At 36.3% G+C, this 22,676-nt stretch overlaps 1 protein-coding gene across 3 annotated transcripts; it reads right to left on the bottom strand.

Moving 5' to 3' along the window:
- Nucleotides 1-3,148: 3,148 nt before the first annotated feature.
- LOC125659210 (histone RNA hairpin-binding protein-like) lies at nt 3,149-21,648 on the bottom strand. 3 transcript variants are annotated; one of them, XM_048890812.2, is made up of 9 exons: nt 21,483-21,648; nt 15,797-15,993; nt 13,310-13,426; nt 12,407-12,493; nt 10,975-11,064; nt 9,853-9,900; nt 9,046-9,153; nt 7,090-7,236; nt 3,149-4,773 (listed from the first exon to the last, which is right to left on the bottom strand). In XM_048890812.2, the coding sequence occupies exons 2-9, from the start codon at nt 15,877-15,879 to the stop codon at nt 4,587-4,589; spliced, it is 867 nt and encodes a 288-aa protein (XP_048746769.1). In that variant the 5' UTR covers nt 15,880-15,993; nt 21,483-21,648; the 3' UTR covers nt 3,149-4,586. The 3 variants fall into 3 exon arrangements, with proteins under 3 accessions (XP_048746769.1, XP_048746770.1, XP_048746768.1); XM_048890813.2 differs by having other exon boundaries at nt 9,046-9,150; nt 15,797-15,997; nt 21,483-21,608; XM_048890811.2 differs by having other exon boundaries at nt 15,797-15,997; nt 21,483-21,607.
- Between the last annotated feature and the right edge of the window lie 1,028 nt (nt 21,649-22,676).

Below are 22,676 nucleotides of genomic sequence, written 5' to 3'. Positions count from 1 at the left end.
CATCAAATGAATTATTGCTCTCATTAATTCAATTACTGCTCTCATCAATTGAATTAATGAGAGCAATAATTGATTTAATGCAAGCATCAATTCAATTATTGCTCTCATCAATTGATTTAATGTGCGCATTATATCAATTATTGCTCTCTTTAATTGAATTGTAGCGTGCATCAATTCAATTGTTGATATCATTAACTCATTTGAAGAGATCATTAATTCAATTAAAGCGCGCATCAATTCAGCTGAAGAATTAATGCTATCATCAATTCAATTAATGTGCACAATAATTTAGAATTGAAGATATCAATGACTTTAATTATTTGAAGAGATCTTTAATTAAATTGTTGCGCGCATCAAATGAATTGATGATATCTTCAAATAATGGAAGATATCTTCAATTATTTGAGTTTATGTTAATTTGGCGCTCCATACAAGGCGATAAGAAAAAAAGTCAGGAAAACTGGTTGCAACAGTAATTTTTCTAAGTTGAAGGGGCACAACCCCATCAAAAAACAACGAACCAGAACAAAATTCAAACTCGGATCTGTAACTCATCAATATACATCTGCATACAAAAAATCAATTCAATATCTCCATGCGTTTAGAAAAAGTCCAGAAAATTTGGTGATGCAGAAGGACAGAAAAGGGTAAAACTATATGCCCCTACCACTTTGTAGCGGGAACAGAAATATTAAAGCCACATCTAAAATAGTTCCTAATATACTTAATGTTTTTTCTTAAAATAGGTCAAACCCAGATTTCAAGGTCAAAGGACATGGCATGAAATGAAAGGCCTTGCCATAAGAAATTTATAAACCCTGGGATCCATGAGTTAAATGAAAGAAAGTATAAGTGAGCAAGCTCACATACCCCACGCTCCAACATTGCTTGACAATGCCTCACATACCCCACGCTCCAACATTGCTTGACAATGCCTCACATACCCCACGCTCCAACATTGCTTGACAATGCCTCACATACCCCACGCTCCAACATTGCTTGACAATGCCTCACATACCCCACGCTCCAACATTGCTTGACAATGCCTCACATACCCCACGCTCCAACATTGCTTTACAATGTCTCACATACCCCACGCTCCAACATTGCTTTACAATGCCTCACATACCCCACGCTCCAACATTGCTTGACAATGCCTCACATACCCCACGTTCCAACATTGCTTTACAATGCCTCACATACCCCACGCTCCAACATTGCTTGACAATGCCTCACATACCCCACGTTCCAACATTGCTTGACAATGCCTCACATACCCCACGCTCCAACATTGCTTGACAATGTCTCACATACCCCACGCTCCAACATTGCTTGACAATGCCTCACATAATGAATGGTAATGCTATGCATTACTGCAAGAACAAGACAGACGGGCTCGAAATTCTAAGTTCAAAGGGGGCACAACTCCCATAAAAATTTTGAATCAGAATTTCCTGGGAATATGCACATCTACAGAGTCCTTATTAACTACAAAGTTTCACAAAATTCTGTTGAGCGGTCTCAGAGGAGTTGCGCTGACAAGAACAGGAAAGACAGCCTCGAAATTCTAAGTTCAATAGAGACATAATTCCCAGAAAAATTATTGAATCAGAATTTCCTGGGGATATGCACATCTATACAGTGTGTCCTTATTAACTACAAAGTTTCACAAAATTCTGTTGAGCGGGCTAGCTCAGAGGAGTTGCGCTGACAATAAAGGGACTGATGGATGGGTCAAAAACATTAAACCCTCCGCAACCTCGGGTGTAAATATGGGCTCATACATCGGTGAAAACGTGCAATAATTAACTCAGCTACGGAGTTGCCTCGCCTCTTCATGCTCACTGGCACACACAGCCCCAATGCCACTTCTCCATTTATCCCCGACCTTGGCAATCACCCTAGCTGCACTCCAGCTTTTCCGCTTAGTTGGTCGGTTTCTTCTTCAGTAGTTCTACTACAGAGTAATCGCCATTAAATTGACGATATTGTTAACACTGCTGCTAATGAAATGAATAGCTGAATGATGATTCTAGCGAGGTAAATTCAGCGTAGGGGAGTTTACCAACTTTTCCGTGGAGGTCGCCCACTCTCCCCTTTCTATTAAACTGCTATAGATGAATAGATTAGGTCTTTTACATGTAATGGGGTAAAAAAAAAAAAAAAAGAGGATATTCACTATTTTGTTGGATATAGATTTTTTTTTTCACCCGACAGGATTTTTAAATATTTTGACGAGTGTGGATCACTTCAATTGAATTGTAGTATACATCAATTGTTGATATCAATTCATTTGAAGAGAGCAACAAATCAATTCCAACACTCACCAATTCAACAGAATACTTGATGCTATCAATAATTCAATTAATGTGTCAAATAATTCAGAATTAAAGATATCATTACTTATTTAAAGAGAAATTTAATTGAATTGTGCACATCAAATGAAATGAAGCTATCTCAAATTATTTGAGATTATGTTAATTTGGCGCTCCATACACTGAGAGTTGATATTAGCACGTAGTTCAGCTGGATTCATTCTCAACTACACGAAATAAATTTTTGAGTGCAATTTGTCTACCTGGGTGTATGTTTCCAACACGTTAGAAAAATACATAATCAGAATTCAAGTGAAATTGATCTTTTCTTTGATGGAAATAATAATTTACAAATAAGCATTTTCCATATCCGTAAAACTTCTTCCAACCTTTTGCATAGGTTCCTTTTTCATTTTGTCAACGTGCTCTAGATATTGACCTGCAGAATCATTTTGATTCATGGGAGTTGATAAACTGCTGTGATTTTTACTCTCGGATGTAAATGTGGAGTTGATATTGATAAACTGCTGTGATTTTTACTTTCAGATGTAAATGTGGAGTTGATATTGATAAACTGCTGTGATTTTTACTCTCGGTGTAAATGTGGAGTTGATATTGATAAACTGCTGTGATTTTTACTCTCGGATGTAAATGTGGAGTTGATATTGATAAACTGCTGTGATTTTTACTCTCGGATGTAAATGTGGAGTTGATATTGATAAACTGCTGTGATTTTTACTTTCGGATGTAAATGGGAGTTGATATTGATGAACTCCTGATTTTTCACTTTCAGTTGTTTATCTTAAACACAAATATTGAGTGCTCCCAAAGTCTATTGATTTAAAAGTTTTAATTTTTCAAATCGAAGTCCTATGACAGCAAAATTACAGAAGGTACACATTTAAGACTTACCCAACACAACACACAAACAGTACTTTTGTTTCTTTAACTTACAAATTTGAATCTTAAAAATTAAAAATATGGTATGTTAAATGAAGTTATCCACAGATGAGGCAAATTACACCCCAGTACAAATCTAAATTAAAAACTCAAAAATCACTGGAAACTTGTGATCCATGTAAAACTACATTTCATCAAAACAGAAATTAAAATGACAAGACTGAAGGCTGCCTATAGCAAAATGATGTGGGTCAACTCATTTGGGGTTAATGAAAAAAATACAAATAGATTAGCCACAGGAGGATCATGTGTATTATAGATCAAGAAATACAGTGGGTTAATACAAGATCTGGGCTACAGAATTATAGCACCGACAATCATAGCTCTTCCTTCATATCAATAATCATACTGTTAATAATTCTTCATACATGTATAATACAAACTTCAGGAAATACGAGTCTGCACTTCAGATATATATCACAAACATCTTGAATGTTCATAAAAGATAAAACCTTCTATGAATGGGATCTATCACATGCTGGTCACATGACTTACCACATGACTTGTGTGGTACTGTGGTTCAGTCTGTGTACAGTCAATACACAGGTAGCACTCATTATCACATTCACTTTTCAATAGCACACTGCTGACTGTCTACGTGAATTACACAGCTGACTGTCTACGTGAATTACACAGCTGACTGTCTACGTGAATTACACTGTTGACTGTCTACGTGAATTACACTGCTGACTGTCTACGTGAATTACACAGCTGACTGTCTATGTGAATTTTCCTATTACCTAAACTGGTTCACACTGAACTTCACATTAAGAACATTACAACATTGTCATTGAAAAGTGAAAATGAAACCATACATATTGCATTAATGTAATTTGAAGAGATCAGTGTAAATTTACAAGATTCTTTAAATAATGACAAATTGCCATTAAGGACACTTGCTTCAAATTTTGGATGAGCGAGTTAAAATATAATTTCGGCTTAATCTGGTTGTAATTACTAACTAGTGTTAACATTCAAAAGTATTACAAACTTGTGTAATTTCTGTGATGTTCAAATTTTGTGATATATGCCCTCCCCTTCCATATAATTAAGAAATTGTGGTAAATAATTAAATTCCATGCAGTGAAATTTATTCACTTAACATGCACAAACATGAATTAAAAAAAAAATTAAAAAATTTGTAGCAAGTGGCCTTAATCAAATATTAAATTAAAAAGACAAATTATAAATATGTAAAACATCAGGTCGTAGAAGTATTCCATCTGATACTATTCTTAATATTTGCAATGATCAAACACATCACTGAATCTCTTGTCCAGCCTCACATCTACAGCTTTGTCACTCCTTGTCCTAATCAACGTTTTCTTTGTCCATCAGACCGGTGTATTTCTGTGATTTTTGTAACACATCAGTTGAGGTAGAGGACATCTCCGAGTCAGCATCCGAGTAGTGCTCAGAGGGTTGAGACAGAGAGAGTGAACTTAGATGAACATTTTCGCTGTCACTCTCGTCAGAAGACTCCAGTAGGGAGGGGTTCCTGTAAAATGAAAAAAGAATCTTTTAGCAACATTTCAAGCACTGCTTGTTCATTTGTTTGATGTCAAGATGACAGGTTTCACATTGACGGTCATTGGCATTAGAGTAAAAGGGTTGTGCTATTATGTGAAATTTCCTATTTATCCATAAATTTCATATAACACAGTAGCACTGACTCATGAATGACTATATGCCATTTAGTGTACTACATCCAACTGCACTCAATTTCATTGCGTCCAGTGTTCCTATAGTGTAGAATGTACAAATTAAAGAAAGTCCCATAACTCCTGTAAAATTTGTCTAATCGAAATGGCAGTGAAATATGATGAACAACATATGGTGAATAACAATCCAACAAAATTTGAACAACATCCGTTGAGCGGTTTCAGAGGAGTTGCGTCCACAAAGTCAAGTGGGACAGACAGACGGACACTGGTATTTCTATGTCCCCTTCCGTGTTGCAATGGAAGACCAAAAAAAATATATGTGAAAATTCAGAGAACTAGAGGATGAACATATATTATAGCCAAAAGTGATGCAATCTCCCATCAAATGAAACTTTTAAAAAATTTGTCAAAACAAGGTTTTCAGAGCTCCGTTCGTTTAAAACTGGTCAAATATGAGATAGATGTTTATGCATGGCCCATACCATTTAATTTTGGTCAATGCCAGGTATTCATTGATAATCATACACACATGCAAACAAGACTGTCACTGGACACCACTAGATCAATTGTCCATGCAGATATACATAGCAACTTTCGAATTCACCTGCTTCAAATACTGTATAAATGCAAATTTTAATGGACACAAATTTTATGATTTTCCCACAAAAATGGGTATATATATATTCAGCGATAGCTAATTTTAGCAACTATAATTTCAGGAATTACCTCCAATATGGAACAAATTATGAGCAATATTCAATTTTAGCAACCTCATCATTCTTGCTAATGCCAAAATTAAATCCTCGCTAAAAATCCTGCTCATAAGGAACTTAAATCTAGTCATTGAATTCGAAATCATAGGCCACAAATGAACTTCAGTAATATGCTACAACCCAACATCAATATGACAATAAAGTAATTTAAATAGGACATTCTCATGATTCTGATAAAAATGACTACCGGAAGACTTGGTAAAACATAGACTTCAACTTCTTTTTTTCTTTAGCTAAATGAATAACAAAAACCTCATACTTGGAATTCAATTTAATCACCCTATAGGTGAACAGGACTCTTGGCATATGTCTATATTTTTCATCATAATGCCATGTCTGACCTCTAAAGCATTTGTTCGACTCAAGAGTTTCTTTAAAAAATCATAAAAAAATCCGGATAGAAACGGTTGTTGAAATCGGCTGTTCATGTAAGCGTTTGTATGATTCAAAGTGCAAGTTTAAGAAAAGCGAATAGTGCACCACCGTATAAAACGGATACGATACGATCATAGTTTGTAAATCACCACTCGCGAAGATTTTCGAGTGTCCACTATTTTTACTCGCTCTTTTTCAAATGTACTCGCATTTTGCGAGTATTTTTCACTAATTTCGAGCCCTGTTTATGTCAGATCCTATTGTAGCAATTGTGAGCGTATCTTACGATCTGATTTTAATTAGATTGAATCACCCGGACTGAAGTTTAGAACCGAAGTACAACTGGTAACAGCCATTAGAACCCCAAGTATCACCCATGGAAATCTGATTGTGTGATGCATCACCCATGGAAGTTTGATTATGAAATTTGAACAAAATCATGCTTATACAGTTACCTATGAGTGGACCTGCCCCAAACACTAACATAGGATACGGATAGCAATACAGAGCATCACAAACTTTCCTTTCACAAAGGGGATCTAAAACTTAATAAAATTCCTTCAAAGTTTCCAACACTAACACATGGGGTGGGATTCTGATTCCACTGTCTACCTGTGTGATAGGTTTAAGTTCTATCTACCTGTGATGGGTTTAAGTTCTATCTACCTGTGTGATGAGTTTAAGTTCTATCTATCTGTGTGATGGGTTAAGTTCTATCTACCTGTGTGATGAGTTTAAGTTCTATCTACCTGTGTGATGAGTTTAAGTTCTATCTACCTGTGTGATGAGTTTAAGTTCTATCTACCTGTGTGATGAGTTTAAGTTCTATCTACCTGTGTGATGAGTTTAAGTTCTATCTATCTGTGTGATGAGTTTAAGTTCTATCTACCTGTGTGATGAGTTTAAGTTCTATCTACCTGTGTGATGAGTTTAAGTTCTCTCTATCTGTGTGATGGGTTTAAGTTCTATCTATCTGTGTGACGAATTTAATTTTTTGTCTACCTTTGGGATGAGGTGCTTCCGTCAGCATTTGGTGGGTCCCACTGGTGAAGAGCTATACGCCATAGACGGACCTGACTGTCCCACGAGCGGCGACTACACTTCCTGTATTTGTTTGGAGTTCTGGGATGTGTCTTCAGTCGCTGAGTCCTACAATAAAACGAAATGATGCAAATCGAAAAATTTTAGCGCAATCATAATGCTTAATTCTAATATTCAACAGCAGTATAAAACAAGATGTGTCCTTAAGACACAAATGCTCCCGAATGTGCCCATACTGATCGGAAACTTTAATAATACAAGATTGCTAAGCGTAGCCATATGTCATTGAAGCAAACTTAAGTTTGAGATTTTTTAAAGAAATCCAATAGTTACAATAGTTGCCGACTATCAAAAAATCATAGCTGAAGGCCGCAAACAGCAACAATCGATTATAAATTTTGGACATCAATTGTCACTGACTATTCCGGAAATAATCCAGTTACCGGAACCTGCAGAAGATATAGTATTATCAAGGGATGTAACTCTAATTTCCGTATTAATGGTTTTGCTTCCAACTTTCCATACCCTTGGGCAACCAGGTCGAAAGTATTGACCTTTTTCTAATCAGGATAAAGGGCAACCTAGCAACAGTAATTACATTTGCAAGTAGTGCAAAAAGTTGAATGCGAATTAAGGGAATTTGAGGTCACATGTCATTAACTCAATCGCTGATTAAAGTCTTTCCAGCAATTCAATACATGTAATTTTATTCTATTTAGGAAATACTTTTTCATATTGAAAAATATCATCCTAATGAAACAAGAGGTACTGTGAGCAATGCTCACTAAGAATACCCCCCCCCTTACCCCAATCTCCCAAAGGGAATTGGTAATAGGTAAAACTTCAGTATTATGATCCAAAAGGTATCTAGGAACACAGCATCTCCATGTGATGAAAAAAGCCGTTAAAGAATTTGACCTTTTGACCCCAAAATCGATAGGGAACATCTTCATCCCATGGGTAGTCCATATGTATGATATGGTGACTGTAGGTGGAAAGGATAACGCTTTAGAGCCCGGAAACCATATTGCTACTTCAATGTCCAGTGTGCTTGACCTTTGACCTTTTGACCCCAAAATCGATAGGGAACATCTTCATCCCATGGGTAGTCCATATATATGATATGGTGACGGTAGGTGGAAAGGATAATGCTTTAAAGCCCGGAAACCATTGCGTCTACAGACGGACGGACAGACAGACGGACAATCCGATTCCAGTATACCCCCCCCCCCAACTTGTTGCGGGGGGTATAACTAAAGTACTGAGGACAACAAAAATATCTTAACCCACTTACCCCAATGACTTGTGCTCAATAAAACTTAATGACCAACTGCATTATGTGTTCTACTATTCCTCACTCTGGGTGTATCAAATGACTATGAGATTTGTTTTACCTCACTCTGGATGCATTAAATGACTTACTATGAGATTTGTTTTACTTCACTCTGGGTGTATTAAATGACTCACTATGAGATTTGTTTTACTTCACTCTGGGTGTATTAAATGACTCACTATGAGATTTGTTTTACTTCACTCTGGGTGTATTAAATGACTCACTATGAGATTTGTTTTACCTCACTCTGGGTGTATTAAATGACTCACTATGAGATTTGTTTTACCTCACTCTGGGTGTATTAAATGACTCACTATGAGATTTGTTTTACCTCACTCTGGGTGTATTAAATGACTCACTATGAGATTTGTTTTACCTCACTCTGGGTGTATTAAATGACTCACTATGAGATTTGTTTTACTTCACTCTGGGTGTATTAAATGACTCACTATGACATTTGTTTTACCTCACTCTGGGTGTATTAAATGACTCACTATGAGATTTGTTTTACCTCACTCTGGGTGTATTAAATGACTCACTATGAGATTTATTCTACTTCCTTCTGGATGCATTAAATGACTTACTTGGGGACTTGTTTGGAATATCTGTCATATGCCAGGGTGTTTTTTCCGTAATCGATGGCCTTCTGACGTCTATCCAGCACAGATCGGTCATTCTCCTTCTGAAACCTGCTATTCAACAATCACAAGATCAGACTCTATATCAGTGCAAGTCTAAAAATTGTGTGTGTGTGTCAAAATTTAAAGTGCATCTATATGATATTAAGATGGCTCTACTGTACAACGAAAGGAGGAGAAAAATAACGAACATTTGTGTTTGGCTAGAAAAAATAGTTTGAAGACCACACAACTTAAACCCCTACAAGATAATTGACCCATATTCAATGAGGAGCACCATCACCTCATGAAAATTTAATGTATGAAACTTAAAGGAACATGGACACAATTTGAACTGAAAATTTTCAAATTTTGTCTTTGTAATTATAATATTTACAATGCTTAACTAAGGTATTTCGAATGGTCAACCAAATTTGAATATCAGTCGTTGAGTTACAAGTGAGATACAGCACTCACGTTCCTTTATTATGTAAACAAGGCTCTGCCTCATGCTATGCTTTTGTTTACATATAGATCACTTAAAATAGAAAATAGCTTCTTTAAAACAAAATGAGATGTGACAAACACTACAGACTATATAATTGTGGTAAGAATTAACTGTATATTGATAAAAAAAATTCTGGATTAAGCCCTCATGTAACAACTAATGAATGTAATGCCAAACACTATATTGCCAGTGGATTCATTGGATAATACCAAATGTTCTCTCCACTGGCGACAAATTTTAGAGTATCTCGACTAGCACTCACTGACCTTTCTTGCTTCGATTCCTCCCTAGACAGGTTTAGTTTTCTTCTACCCCTGTTAAAACACATCAAATCAATCATTAAACTTCTTCCCCTGTTAAAACACATCAAATCAATCATTAAACTTCTCCCCCTGTTAAAACACATTAAATCAATCATTAAACTTCTCCCCTGTTAAAACACATCAAATCAACCAGTAACATGTCTAAATCTTATGGCAAAGTACTGGTGCTAAATCTTTAACAGTATTTGAGGTATCATCAAAGCCTATTTCTTATTATTATGTAACCTTGACTTTTTGACCAAAAGACTCTTTATGGGAAGTTTCTACACTAAAGATTAAATAGCATTTGAGACAGCGTTTTCCCCCCTTATATAACTGGTGCCGATAAACGGTACCATTTCCAATGCTAAAAACCATTGATTATTCCCAATTTTGAGACTAAAAATTTCCAATTTACTTGCCGAAAAATAGACCGCTGACATCGTAATTTACTTGTCTGAAACGTCGTTCAAGTTAACAAAAATGTTCACTTACGGTATTAAATCGAAAGTACAGATCATGGCAGTGTGCATGTTTAGTAGAGCTACGATGATTCTAAAACGAGCCTATGGCGATTCCTCCTGTCTCACAACAGCAAATATTACCGTAATAAAGTTTGTAAAGAGATGAATACTTCTTGTTTTGTTCTCTTTTTTTCTTTTCGTTTAGTTGAAATCATTTGCAGATACTTTGGTAAAAAATTCCAAATTTGTTCGATTTTGATACTATTTTACCAAATTGAATGGGTACAGGTACCAGTGGGTAGAAAAAAAAATCGCTGTGAGATATTCAGAGACCATTTTTTGTGCAATTATGACCTTGGACCTTTTGACAAACAATGAAGAGTTATTCTTGCATCCTAAGCTGAGCAGTCTCAGTAGCCTAGTGCTAAGATCCCTCGTTTTACAACCAGGATACCATGAGCTTGATTCTTATTTCTGCTGCCACCTCAAATCCCCAGGAACAAATAAACAAAATTTCATTTGAAATAATTCCTGTTTAAGCTTAAAATATTCATTTAAATGATTTTTTGACAAAAATATTGGGAGAGCATTCACTGCCCTTACTGCTAAGCCCGGGCTTTACCTGCATGCAATTCTCGCATCCTCCCTTTCCATTTCTTCAGCCCAATCTCTTACCCTTGTAGAGTCCCCTAATTCAGCTTCAGGTGTGTAACTACAAGTATCAAGACCAGATTAGAATTTTGCTGAAAGACAACACAAAACACACATTTATCAATTAGTGATGGATCTTGCTTGCATGCCAAAATTTTGTGCCATCAATTTCTTTATGATTGGCTGAAATTTAAAAACTCCTTGATATTTTTTTTAATGTTGTAAATCATTAGCCAAATAAAACCAAAATATATTACCCATTTTGAAGGTTAAAGACTACTTGACCTGTCCATCAAAGACTTCAACCCCCTGCAAAGCTCATCCAAATTGGATTGGTTACTTAATTTTTTTTAACGTCCCATCAAGAATTTTACTCATATTATTTGTTTATGTTTTTTGCTGTTTATCGCCACACTCAACAATTTTTCAGTTATCTGGTGGCGCCCAGTTTTTCTTGGTGGAAGAGAGAACCCAGATACAATGTACCTGGGAAGAGACCACCGACCTTCCGAAAGTAAACTGGGAAACTTTCTCACATACCAGCACGAGCGGGATTCGAACCCGCGCCGACCAGAGGTGAGAGGCCGTGTGATTTTGAGCACGATGATCTAACCACTCGCCCACGGAGGCCCCTTACTCATATTGAGACATCACCAGTTGTAGGTGAAGTACCCAAATTTGGACCTGTGCTTAGCATTTATGGCCATAGCAGTGGGCGTTCATTAACACGCCAATGCCTGCAACAACAAGGGACCTCCATTTTTAAGGTCACATCTGAAAGAACCATAATTCTCACTTTTAAATGCTGAGCCATGGCACGAGCAGAACTCAACCTCTCGATGACCCCCAATAGACTTAACATTACGAGCAGAACTCCACCTCTCGACCCCCAATAGACTTAACATTGTTCAAATGGTCTTGGTCCAAAATATTGACACAAACAAATTTTGTGTAAACTATGAACGTATAGTCATTTTAATTTAACAATTTGGATAAATACTTTGTACAATAGTATTTTTTCTAGTGAACTTGATATGTTTATTCAAAATGTATGAAAAAAGTTTCAAAGATATGGCCCGTATACAATTTTCCAACTTTATCCCTGTAACCTTGACCTAATGTAAATAATAATGTATCGTAACTTCAGATCTTTATAAACCATTGTATCTGTTATTATAAGCATCCAGTGAAACTTTCTTGCGACCTGCACATGAACTTTTTTCTCAGTGACCTTGATCTTGTTCAAACAACTTAGGTCAAGATGAAGACAATCCCAAAGTCAACAAGAACTTTTGTGTCAAGTATAAGCATCTATAATAGTTTCGTTACAAAGTTAGGATCCGAACACAAACTCGAAACTTCATCTCCAAGTGATCTTAAAAAAGCACCATATAAACCATTACCATAAACTTTTACGAAGTGGGGGAAAATCCTCGTCACTTTCCGCTTGTTCTGAATCCTGCAACTTTTTCCAAAACTGTCTTCTGCTCCTTTAAGAAGACAAGTAACAATAAGAAACAAACCATGACGATCGACAGTTTTTTTAAACAAATTTGTTGCCAATTGATTTAATTATGATAATCTAGTATACAAGTTTACTCGAGACAGTAACCTTAGTGAAGACTTTCTATACAAGAAAAGCTAATTATGAAGTAATTATCCCCATGCTTCCTTTGTATAAATAACCCCAGAATACAAACATTCTTTATTTCACATTGATTAATAATTAATATAAATATCTCACAGAATACAAACAAGATAAACACTCATTCTTTATATCGTATTAATAATTTGTAATACATAGAACATTATGTCAAGTTAAGTGTCTCCTACCAAATGAAACAAGTTTATTACTGAAAAAGCATATCGGTAAATGAAAATTATATATATATGTTAACATTTAAGTTAAGAAGTGACTGGTGTTTTTCCTCAGCACCAATAGATTTTACCTCAGCACCTGTAGGTTTTACATCAGCACCTATAGGTTTTACCTCAGCACCTGTAGGTTTTACCTCGGTACCTGTAGGTTTTATCTCAGCACCTGTAGGTTTTAACTCAATACCTGTAGGTTTTATCTCAGCACCTGTAGGTTTTATTGCAGCACCTGTAGGTATTAACTCAGCACCTGTAGGTTTTAACTCAGTACCTGTAGGTTTTAACTCAGTACCTGTACATTTTATCTCAGCACCTGTAGGTTTTATCTCAGCACCTGTAGGTATTAACTCAGCACCTGTAGGTTTTATCTCAGCACTTGTAGGTTTTAACTCAGTACCTGTAGATTTTATCTCAGCACCTGTAGGTTTTACCTGTTTCGTGACTCTGTGGTTCTCTCCTCCTCTCTGTTGCGGTTCTTTTGTTGAAGCGGACTTCTTAATGGGCTTCCATCCTCCCTGGACCTTGAGTGATAATCTGCACAGCCCTTCCTACAAGCATACAATAATATGTACAGCCCTTCCTACAAGCATATGAACAGTTCCTACATAGTCCTTCAACAGGTAATTTTTCAGTAAGCCTCAACTCTGCTCTATTGTTTTTTATGTCCATTTAGTCATGAAACTTGACACAGTACTGTAAGTCGATCCACGTATATCTATAAGTTGGTGGGTAGGGCTGTCATGGATCTAACATTTTTCGCTTTGGGAAACAAAATCAAGGTTATTTTTCTTGGTTTTGTTCTGGTTAATGTGATGAAATAACTTAATGAATGCAGGAATTATAAGAATCTTAAAGTAATTATTTTCGTAACAAATGCAAACATTTCTAATTTTATTCAACAAAATAACAATAAGTAATACAGGTGACTCTTGATGGCTTGAACTTTGATCTCTCGAAGTGAAATCATGGTCCTGATTTTCTTCTCCATATAACAAAGCAAATTTACTATCGTCTCGAACGTTCGATCTCTCGAAGTTTTCAAAGTGAAGTTGGATCCCGTAAACACATTTCATTGTTTTTCACTCTCGATGTCTCGAAGTGGTGGTAGTGTATTGGTAGCATATATTTCTCAAAGTTTTATCAAGGTCCCTTGAACTTTGAGTTATCGAGAGTCACCTGTATTTATTCAAAGATGATATGTACACTGAGTGGCCAAAAGTATTGCAACAAACATGGCTGACGTCATCACAATTTTACTCGCTTCAAATTTTATTTTTATTGCTGACGCGTAACAAAGTAAGCTTGGGTCGTGATGTCAGGTATGCGAATTAACTAGGGTACGAATTATATGGGGAACCGTTTGTAATTCAAAGTAGCAGACGATTTCCGGTAAGGTATCGAATGAAAACAATGTCGAAGAATGAGAGAGAATTGTCAAAGGACCTAAAGGAAAGGATTGTAATTCTAAATTCAAAGGGATTTAATGACAACAAAATTAGTGAATCATTTGGGAATCCATCAAAGCACTGTTGGACGAGTTTTGAAAACATTCCGTCAAAAAGAAAGTGTTAAAAACGATCCCCGGAGAGGAAGGCCCCGAGTGATAGATGAGAGGGGTGATCGGAAACTTTATCGCTTTCTGAAAACAGAAGACAATTTCTTCAAGACATTACATCAACTTTTAATAGGAATGAAGGTACAAATGTGTCCATGAGAACTGTTCGTCGTAAGTTACACCAGGAAGGATACAGGAGGGGCAAAATTCAGAAAACGCTTACAATCGCTAAAGTCAACAAACAACTCCGAATTTTGTGGTGCCGAGGAAAAGACATTGGAAACCTGAACAGTGGTAGAAAGTTATTTTCTCAGACGAAACACAGGTAGTCATTGGACAAAATAACTCTGTAAGTTTGTGGAGAAAATCGTCTGAGAAGAGGAAATCTTACCGTCTGAACCAACGCAAAACGCCCGTGAGAGTAAGTTGTATGTTTTAGGGGTGTATTACCTATTATGGTATTGGTGTTCGTGTACCTGTTGATAGAAATCTAAACTCAGCAAGGTATATTGAATTGCTGGATAATCACTTATGGCCCGTTGTTAGCAAAATTTTTGAAAATCGGCAATTTATTTTCCAAGATGATAATTCCACCCCCACTCCTCTAAACAGACCAATACTTGGAAATAAGAAAACGATATTCCAAAATTCAACTGGCCTGCACAGTCCCCGGACCTTAATGTCATTGAAAATGTCTGGCGTTGTATCAAAATCAAACTGTCCCGCGAGTTTGATGATATTAAAAACCGGGATGACCTAATGGCTGAAGTGACAAAAATTTGGAATGACCTCTCTCAAACATATATTCGTAGCTTCCATATCTTCAAGACTACGACAAGTTATTATTCAAAAAGACTTTGCAACAAAATACTAGAAAAAAATGGTAAATAAATAATGTTTATTTCATTGAAAGTTGTTTTTTTCCATGCAGCTGTTATTTACATTGTGATGACGTCAGCCATGTTTGTTGCAATACTTTTGGCCACTCAGTGTACAATACAACAAGCAGCATAAGCTCTGGAGAGCTTTAAAAATTTACGATAAGCTGCAAGCGAGGTACTGCAACAGTGGGTTTTTTTCCCACCAATTTGGGACTGGGGCCCTTTCAATTGGGAAAAATAGCGATAAAACAAGAAAATTGGGAAAATTCATCTGTATTGAACTTACAATTACAATATTATTGACAGAGCTCTTGAAACCGTCGTACACTCAATCCTTGTCAATTTTCCCCCCAATAAATCTTAATATCGTTGGTCTTAAGGTGACCGGTGTTCGACAATGACGCTTGTCTCCTCGCCATTTCCACCCTGATTTTTAGACGAACTGGTTGTAAATTTCTATTACAGTGTTTAGACTGACAAACCTGTATCTGCTCTCTGAATTGCGATCTAGTCGTCTTGAGTTTTGTTTTCTTTCCATTGTGAATCTGTGCTGCCTTCCTTCCATGTTTCTTTTCTCTCTTGATCTAACCAATATGTATCCCAGGTGCAGGTCTATGTTTTCCCACCCAAAACGATCAGACAGCAAAACAAAGGTTCGCGCCAAAATACGACGGAAGAGCTTACTCCAATCAAAAGGAAAGTAAAAGTTTAGCAACCGGACAAAACCGTAATTTACTATACCCCCCCCCCCCCCTCCAATAAATCAGAAATATACAGAAGCAGTGTTTTATCTAGAGACTTAAACGTAATGGAACTGTTTTATAACTGAAAAAATCTAACAAATGGATATCGTTATTGCTAATATTGAAAGGGGGTGTCTAGATAAAAAAAATAATAAATAATAATACCACTTCTACTTCTACCAGTTAGTGGCCTCCGTCATCTGGTTGATTATTCTGCCACGTTGGGGTGTGTGCACATTAAAAAGAGAGTGATTTCAAAATTTCAACTATTTACAATTATTGACAGTTTGGTCTTCCCAAAAATAAAAGAATATTGGTTGGGCATAGCGATCGTGAATCAGATACGATTTAAAGTTGGACAACTTTGATGTTGATTTTAACAAAATTCATGCAATAAATTCATCTTCCTCTGTGATTGACTTAATACAGTAATGATTAAACATCAAAGAGTTGTATCCCTGTCTTTGATTACGGTATCGTAATTTTACACATGACCATCAAAAGCACTGAAAACCAGGAAAATCGAAGACCCGCCAAATAATATTTTGATCGATCAAATTTGTGAAAGTTAGCAAAAGGTGAAACAAAAATAAATCTAATATTGTAAATGCAGAATTCATGTGTTTCTTTTTAAAAGATTTTATTTAAGTTCAAACACAATGAATCAGTTTGATCTTGTGTCCGACAGTAAAATTTTGCTATTTGATACAAAGTCGGAAACTGTCTAACATCAAAAATGACATGGAAATAATTTGTTTGGAGAATACATAAGGCCCATATGTAATGTAGAAATATAGATTTTACTTTGCATGTGAAAGTAAATACTAACTTCACATGTAAAAATAACAGGAAATTAACGTTATCAAAAAAGTACCCCCCCCCCCCCCCTTGATTCTACGTGCCTGGTTGGTACAACTCGATTCATTACACCTGGTTTTAAATGACTCGTGATTGGATTTTGTTTAAAATCAAGTACTGTACCTTTTGTGTTATGGTTTTAATGAGCTCACAAAAAGTATAATATAGCTTGTACGAAAATTTACATGTACGTATTTGCCATGATCTGAAGAGCCAACATGTGCTAAAATCCAGCATTTGTACGATAGATTTTTGTTTGCATTTTGTGACATTAGTGAGATCAATTAAGGAACATGGGAAGTCATTATTACGAGATAAGAAGTCGATCGCATATAAATTTATACGAGATGATAAGTTGTAATTTAGCAAGTGTTAGATTTCGGCTTTCACAAAGTCATCAAGGAAGATGTTTACATGATCACGATTAGAACATTTATAATCTGGAAGCAAGTTTTTATTAGATTTCACGCTTTTACGTTTATTTTGAAATATCTGTGAAAATTGCGGGCCACATGGGGTCCTTATTCTGATTTGCACGAAGATGATTTAATTAGAGACTATTAAGTAAGTATGATTTTGTTCTACGTACTCTGTGAAAATATTCCTATCAACTGAAATGTTCCTTTATAAAGATTACTAATAAAGCTCTAAATATGTGATAACTTATCTTGCTTTGTAAAGACATTTTAGTGGTCAGCTCTAAACATACACACACCTCACCCTAGCTGCAATAATGTAGCCCTCTCTGATTTTTTTTTTTTTTTTTTTTATCCCGAAAACGTCAGAATAAAAAAAAATTGGATAGGGCTACATTATTGCAGCTAACCTCACCCTCTCTCTCTCTCTCTCTCTCTCTCTCTCTCTCTCTCTCTCTCTCTCTCTCATTTTACAGTATGTGTATATATATAACTTGTCTTGACAGATTTCATAATTTACTATAATTTTCTTTGAAAATACGTTCATTCGTTTTTCGGGTGCTTTTGTTTGGTATCTACTTCCAAACATTTTCCATGATATCTTTGTTCAAGTTCTCCACCAGATGAGATACAAAGTTAACTTACTGCATGTGGCGGGTGGGGGGGGGTCTATCGAGGGGGGATATAACGTTAACTTGCTGTGGCGGGTTTATCGTTTATCGATGGGGGGGGGGGTCTATTGAAGGGGTGGGAGGGGGGGTCCGAGTATTGCACCCCTTTTGGTTGAATATTATGAACCAAAACAAATGGTCATTTGGAAAAGGTACAAACTTGGGTCGCACCCCCTCCCCCTTGGCAATTAGATAGACATAGGTGTTGCACTTGTCTTTACTATAACAGTGAAAACGAGACATACTTAACAAAATACCTAAAGTAAGAATAAACTTATTATATTCTACAACGAGACACACTTAACAAAAGACCTAAAGTAAGAATAAGCTTATTATATTTTAAAATGATAATTAAGACTAAACACAGTGGTCACCTTGATTACATATCTACACGTACATATAAATCCAGGGCTTGTTATCAGTGGGGTTGTAGAGTTATGAATATAAACTATGGATGCTGTCATAAGACAGCACTAATACCCGCACGCAAGTGTTTGTCTTTAAATACATGCATACTATTATCATATATTCCTGCTTCATATGCCAAGATGCATTGAGTATTCTGTCGGGCAAGTGCCCTGTATGGGGTCATCCCAGCCCCCATAATATTTTGATTGTTCAGATATCTTTAATGGCTGAGATTCAAACCTGCTCTTGTTGCACATGACACAATGCACTGAGCATGTACTGGGTGTTTGTTCGTCGTTTTCCATCCCATATGTCCCTCAAGGTGAAAAAGAGAATAATTCTGAATTCTATTATCTTTCCTAAAGTAAAATGGAAGAGGAGTTCTGGGAATCGGGGGGGGGGGGTATTGTTGTTGAAAAAAAAACCAATCGCTTTTTATTTACTCCCATTGCAGGATGAAAGTGAAAATTTCAAAAAACTATTGCACAAGATCTACAGGACACCATCAATCTGCGTAAAATGTAAGAGGGGTTTTGGAACCAAGTTTTTATCCCTCTTCTTTTTTATTTATGTATTTATTTATTTTTGAAAGAACGTTGTTTTTCGAACCCCATTTAAGCTCAAGGGTGAAACAAGGATGGAAATGAACAGAAAATTCCGTAACCTTATTGCACATCTACAAGACACCATCAATCATCTTCCAAAGGTGTATTAAGTAATACTGCATAAAATGTATGGCGGGTTCTGGGAACCAGGATTTTGTAGAAAAATGTTGTTGAAAATGAAAATTCCGAAACATTAAATATTGCACATCTACAGGACACCACCAGTTATCTTTCAAAAGATTATGAGGAAGAAGGTGTGACAGTGGACGGACGGACGGAACATGCTTGGAAGTCTCGAAAAAATCTCTGTGGTTTCTTTTATTTGGGAATTAAAATGTTCGTAAAATCGCAGTTTCGACTTAAGTTTATTTCGAGGAATTCAGACCAGGGTAACAATATACTCGAACTTTCTTAAGAACGTGCGGGATAATCATAATAACATGTTTGGTATCACTGGATATGCATTGAAATGGATTAAATCCTATCTTAGTGATAGATATCAACGTGTTGCCGTCGGTTCATCTTTGTCTGGTGCTTGTCTCCTCGAATGTGGTGTACCGCAAGGCTCAGTCCTGGGTCCGAGACTCTACTGTCTTTTTTCAAAACCCTTAGGGGAAGTATGGAGACGTCATGATATGACGTATCATATATACGCCGATGACACCCAGATCTATATCATCGTTGAGCCTAGTGACAATTGGACTGACATGTCTCAAATAAAAGACTCAAGTTGTTTATCGGACATACGTATGTGGATGAGTATTAACCTCCTCAAACTCAATGAAGATAAAACTGAACTTGCAGTCTTCGCACCAAAACATGGACTTAAAGATATGAGCAGTTTTGATCTTGAATTTGGTGATTGTGTTGTAAGTGATTCATCTTTCGTAAAAAATGTAGGCGTATTCTTTGACAAATCCCTTACCATGGAAAAACACTGTCTCTCTATTTTCCGATCAGCATATGTGAACATTCGCAGAATTGGCTGTATCCGTTCATTTATCAACGATGAAGCATGTAAAACTCTAGTAAACTCGCTAGTTACATTCAGGTTAGATTACGGAAATGCATTGCTTTATGGTGTTCATTCTAAACACACCAGCAAACTTCAGAGGGCACAAAACACAGCTGCAAGATTAATAACACGCTCAAAAAAATCCGACCATATTACTCCTGTTCTAATAGATCTTCACTGGCTCCCAGTTGAATACAGAATTCAATATAAGACACTTCTTCATACTTTCAAATCTCTCAACAACCTCTCTCCAGTTTACATAAAGGATATCCTTACAGTTTACTATCCCACACGATCACTAAGATCCGAATCTCTGCATCTTCTACAGGTACCTCGGACACGTACGAAAACATATGGGGATCGACGTTTGGACAAGGCTGCATCGAGTCTCTGTCTTTTAAACTCGGACAATGTACTTCATTGTCTAATTTTAAAGTGGACCTCAAAACGCATCTCTTTAGATTAGCTTTTAATTTGTGATTATTTTTATATACTTAGTGCTCTTACAGACAGCTCTTACAGTGCTGTTAACAAAAAAAAAAAAAAAAAACAACAAAAAAACAACAAAAAAACCAACCCCTCCCCAAAAAAAAACAACAACAACAAAACAAACAAACAAAAAAACCTGCTGTTTGTTATTATACCTATGTCATGTTTATGTATTTAATTATTCCTAAGGGTAGTTTTAAATTGTTATTAGGGTAATCATATCATTACATTGGCGCTATATATTGATAATAATATTTTATGCATTTTAATTTTGACACTATGAATATTTTATTCACATGTATGTGCACATCGATTTTATATTATCTTTTCTTTCACATTTGTAAAGCGCTTTAGAGAACTAATGTTGATAGGGCGCTATTTAAATCCATGGGCAAAAATTCCGCAACTTATCACAGGCATAGCCTAGGTCAGATACGACAAAGCAAGCCAAGGTCCAGTTAAGGTGGTGAGGGTGACTTTGTTTTGGTAGTTCTCTGAACGGGGGGGGGGGGGGGGGGGGGGGGGGGGGGGGGGGGTTGGGGGGGGGGGGTGTTCCGTCACTATTTCCCCATCGTCAATAATATAATCCGTCCTACTTCGTTTCTACTTAAAAATATGGCATCAGTGTAAAACTCGCTGTGTATCTTCTCAACGGAAACTATATCTGAGTTTGTGGTATGGTATTCGTTTTATATCCTTTTCCATCTATATCTTATGCGATATTAATATGGGGGTGGGGTGGTGGGTGTCAAGTATTCTTCTTTCACTACATGGATTGAATTCACTAGCTCATAAATACATTCTTATCATACAACACAACTACAACAAGTGGAGGGGGCGCAGTCATCCAATTTTTTAATTTATCGGGTGGTAGTAATTGTAAATTTTGTATTCAGTGGTACCCAGTAAATTCAAAATTTGGAGGGAAAGCTCCCCCCCCCCCTCCCCTCCGATTCTGCCTACCTGACGTAGACGTTCGTTCAACTTTGAAGCGTTATCTAGCACTACGTAGCTGCTCGTGAGTCGCAGCGCCGTTTGTTCGTGATTTTTTCGGCCATTTTGTTTGGTTTTTTCTATCTAATCTATCACTTCCAGATGCCGAGCGTTTGATGAAGGAGCAGACGGTGCGTCACCACCTAAGTTTGACGCAGCCAAGGTGCATCTGAAGTGTGGATTGCGTGTATATAATTTATGTACATGACCTCTTCCCCCTTCTACCCACCAAAGATAAATTAATTATATGCAACCAATAATTTATCTAAAATATGTAATTTCCCTGCCGATCACCTTCATAAGTTGTTTTGAATAGTCAGTTTTTACTGGCTCTAAGCTTTTGAGATGACCACTTATGAAATATCAATATATACATCATTATGTTGAATGAACATGTGGCTTCTATATGTAATTCATTTTTCCATTGGGTAGAGGGGGGGGGGGGGGTAAGATCTATACACGCTATTCACACTTCAGGTACCCGAAGTGAATAGTTAGGCTTTTTAAAAATTCTTTATTGCGAAAGACATGTACATCTTATGGCACTATAACAAAATTGAAAATACATAATAATTACAAAGCTGAAAATAAACGGCCTACGAGACTGTTCAAGAGTTTTACAAATCAATTTTCTTATGTTATAAAGTTCTATAAAATTGTTCACAATTAATAGTTGTATAAATTTGAACATGGAGGGTTTACTCCAGTGATACTTTTTCACTAACTTAGCTCTAATCTGACAATATACAGGACATACTAACAAAAAGTGGTATCCATCCTCAATTTCAGTGATACTTGTTTACCAAATCTTTTTTCACGTGGTACATTTTTATGTCTGTCATTATGTAATGATAACCTTATTTTGGAGATATCCTTTTTGTACATCTTAGGAATAGATTTTTCTAGGTAACATTGCAAGCAAAAATTACCAACCAAATGTTTGTAAATAAAATAACCCTTCAATCTTTGTTGTATTATTGGCAATTGGGTATTATTAAGTTATTTTGATCATGCCACATATAACTAAGTCCCAAACAATCAAGTTGTTCCTTAATAAAAGTAAGCCCAGTTACGACTTGCATGCTTTGTATTTTCAGAGATATTGTATAAACATTCATATTCAGCATTAAGTACACTATTTTCAGACTGCAATAGTTTAAACCA

Source organism: Ostrea edulis, chromosome 9 (genome assembly GCF_947568905.1).
Source record: "Ostrea edulis chromosome 9, xbOstEdul1.1, whole genome shotgun sequence".
Lineage (NCBI taxonomy): Eukaryota > Metazoa > Mollusca > Bivalvia > Ostreida > Ostreidae > Ostrea > Ostrea edulis.
This window is presented reverse-complemented; position numbering and strand designations above follow the sequence as displayed.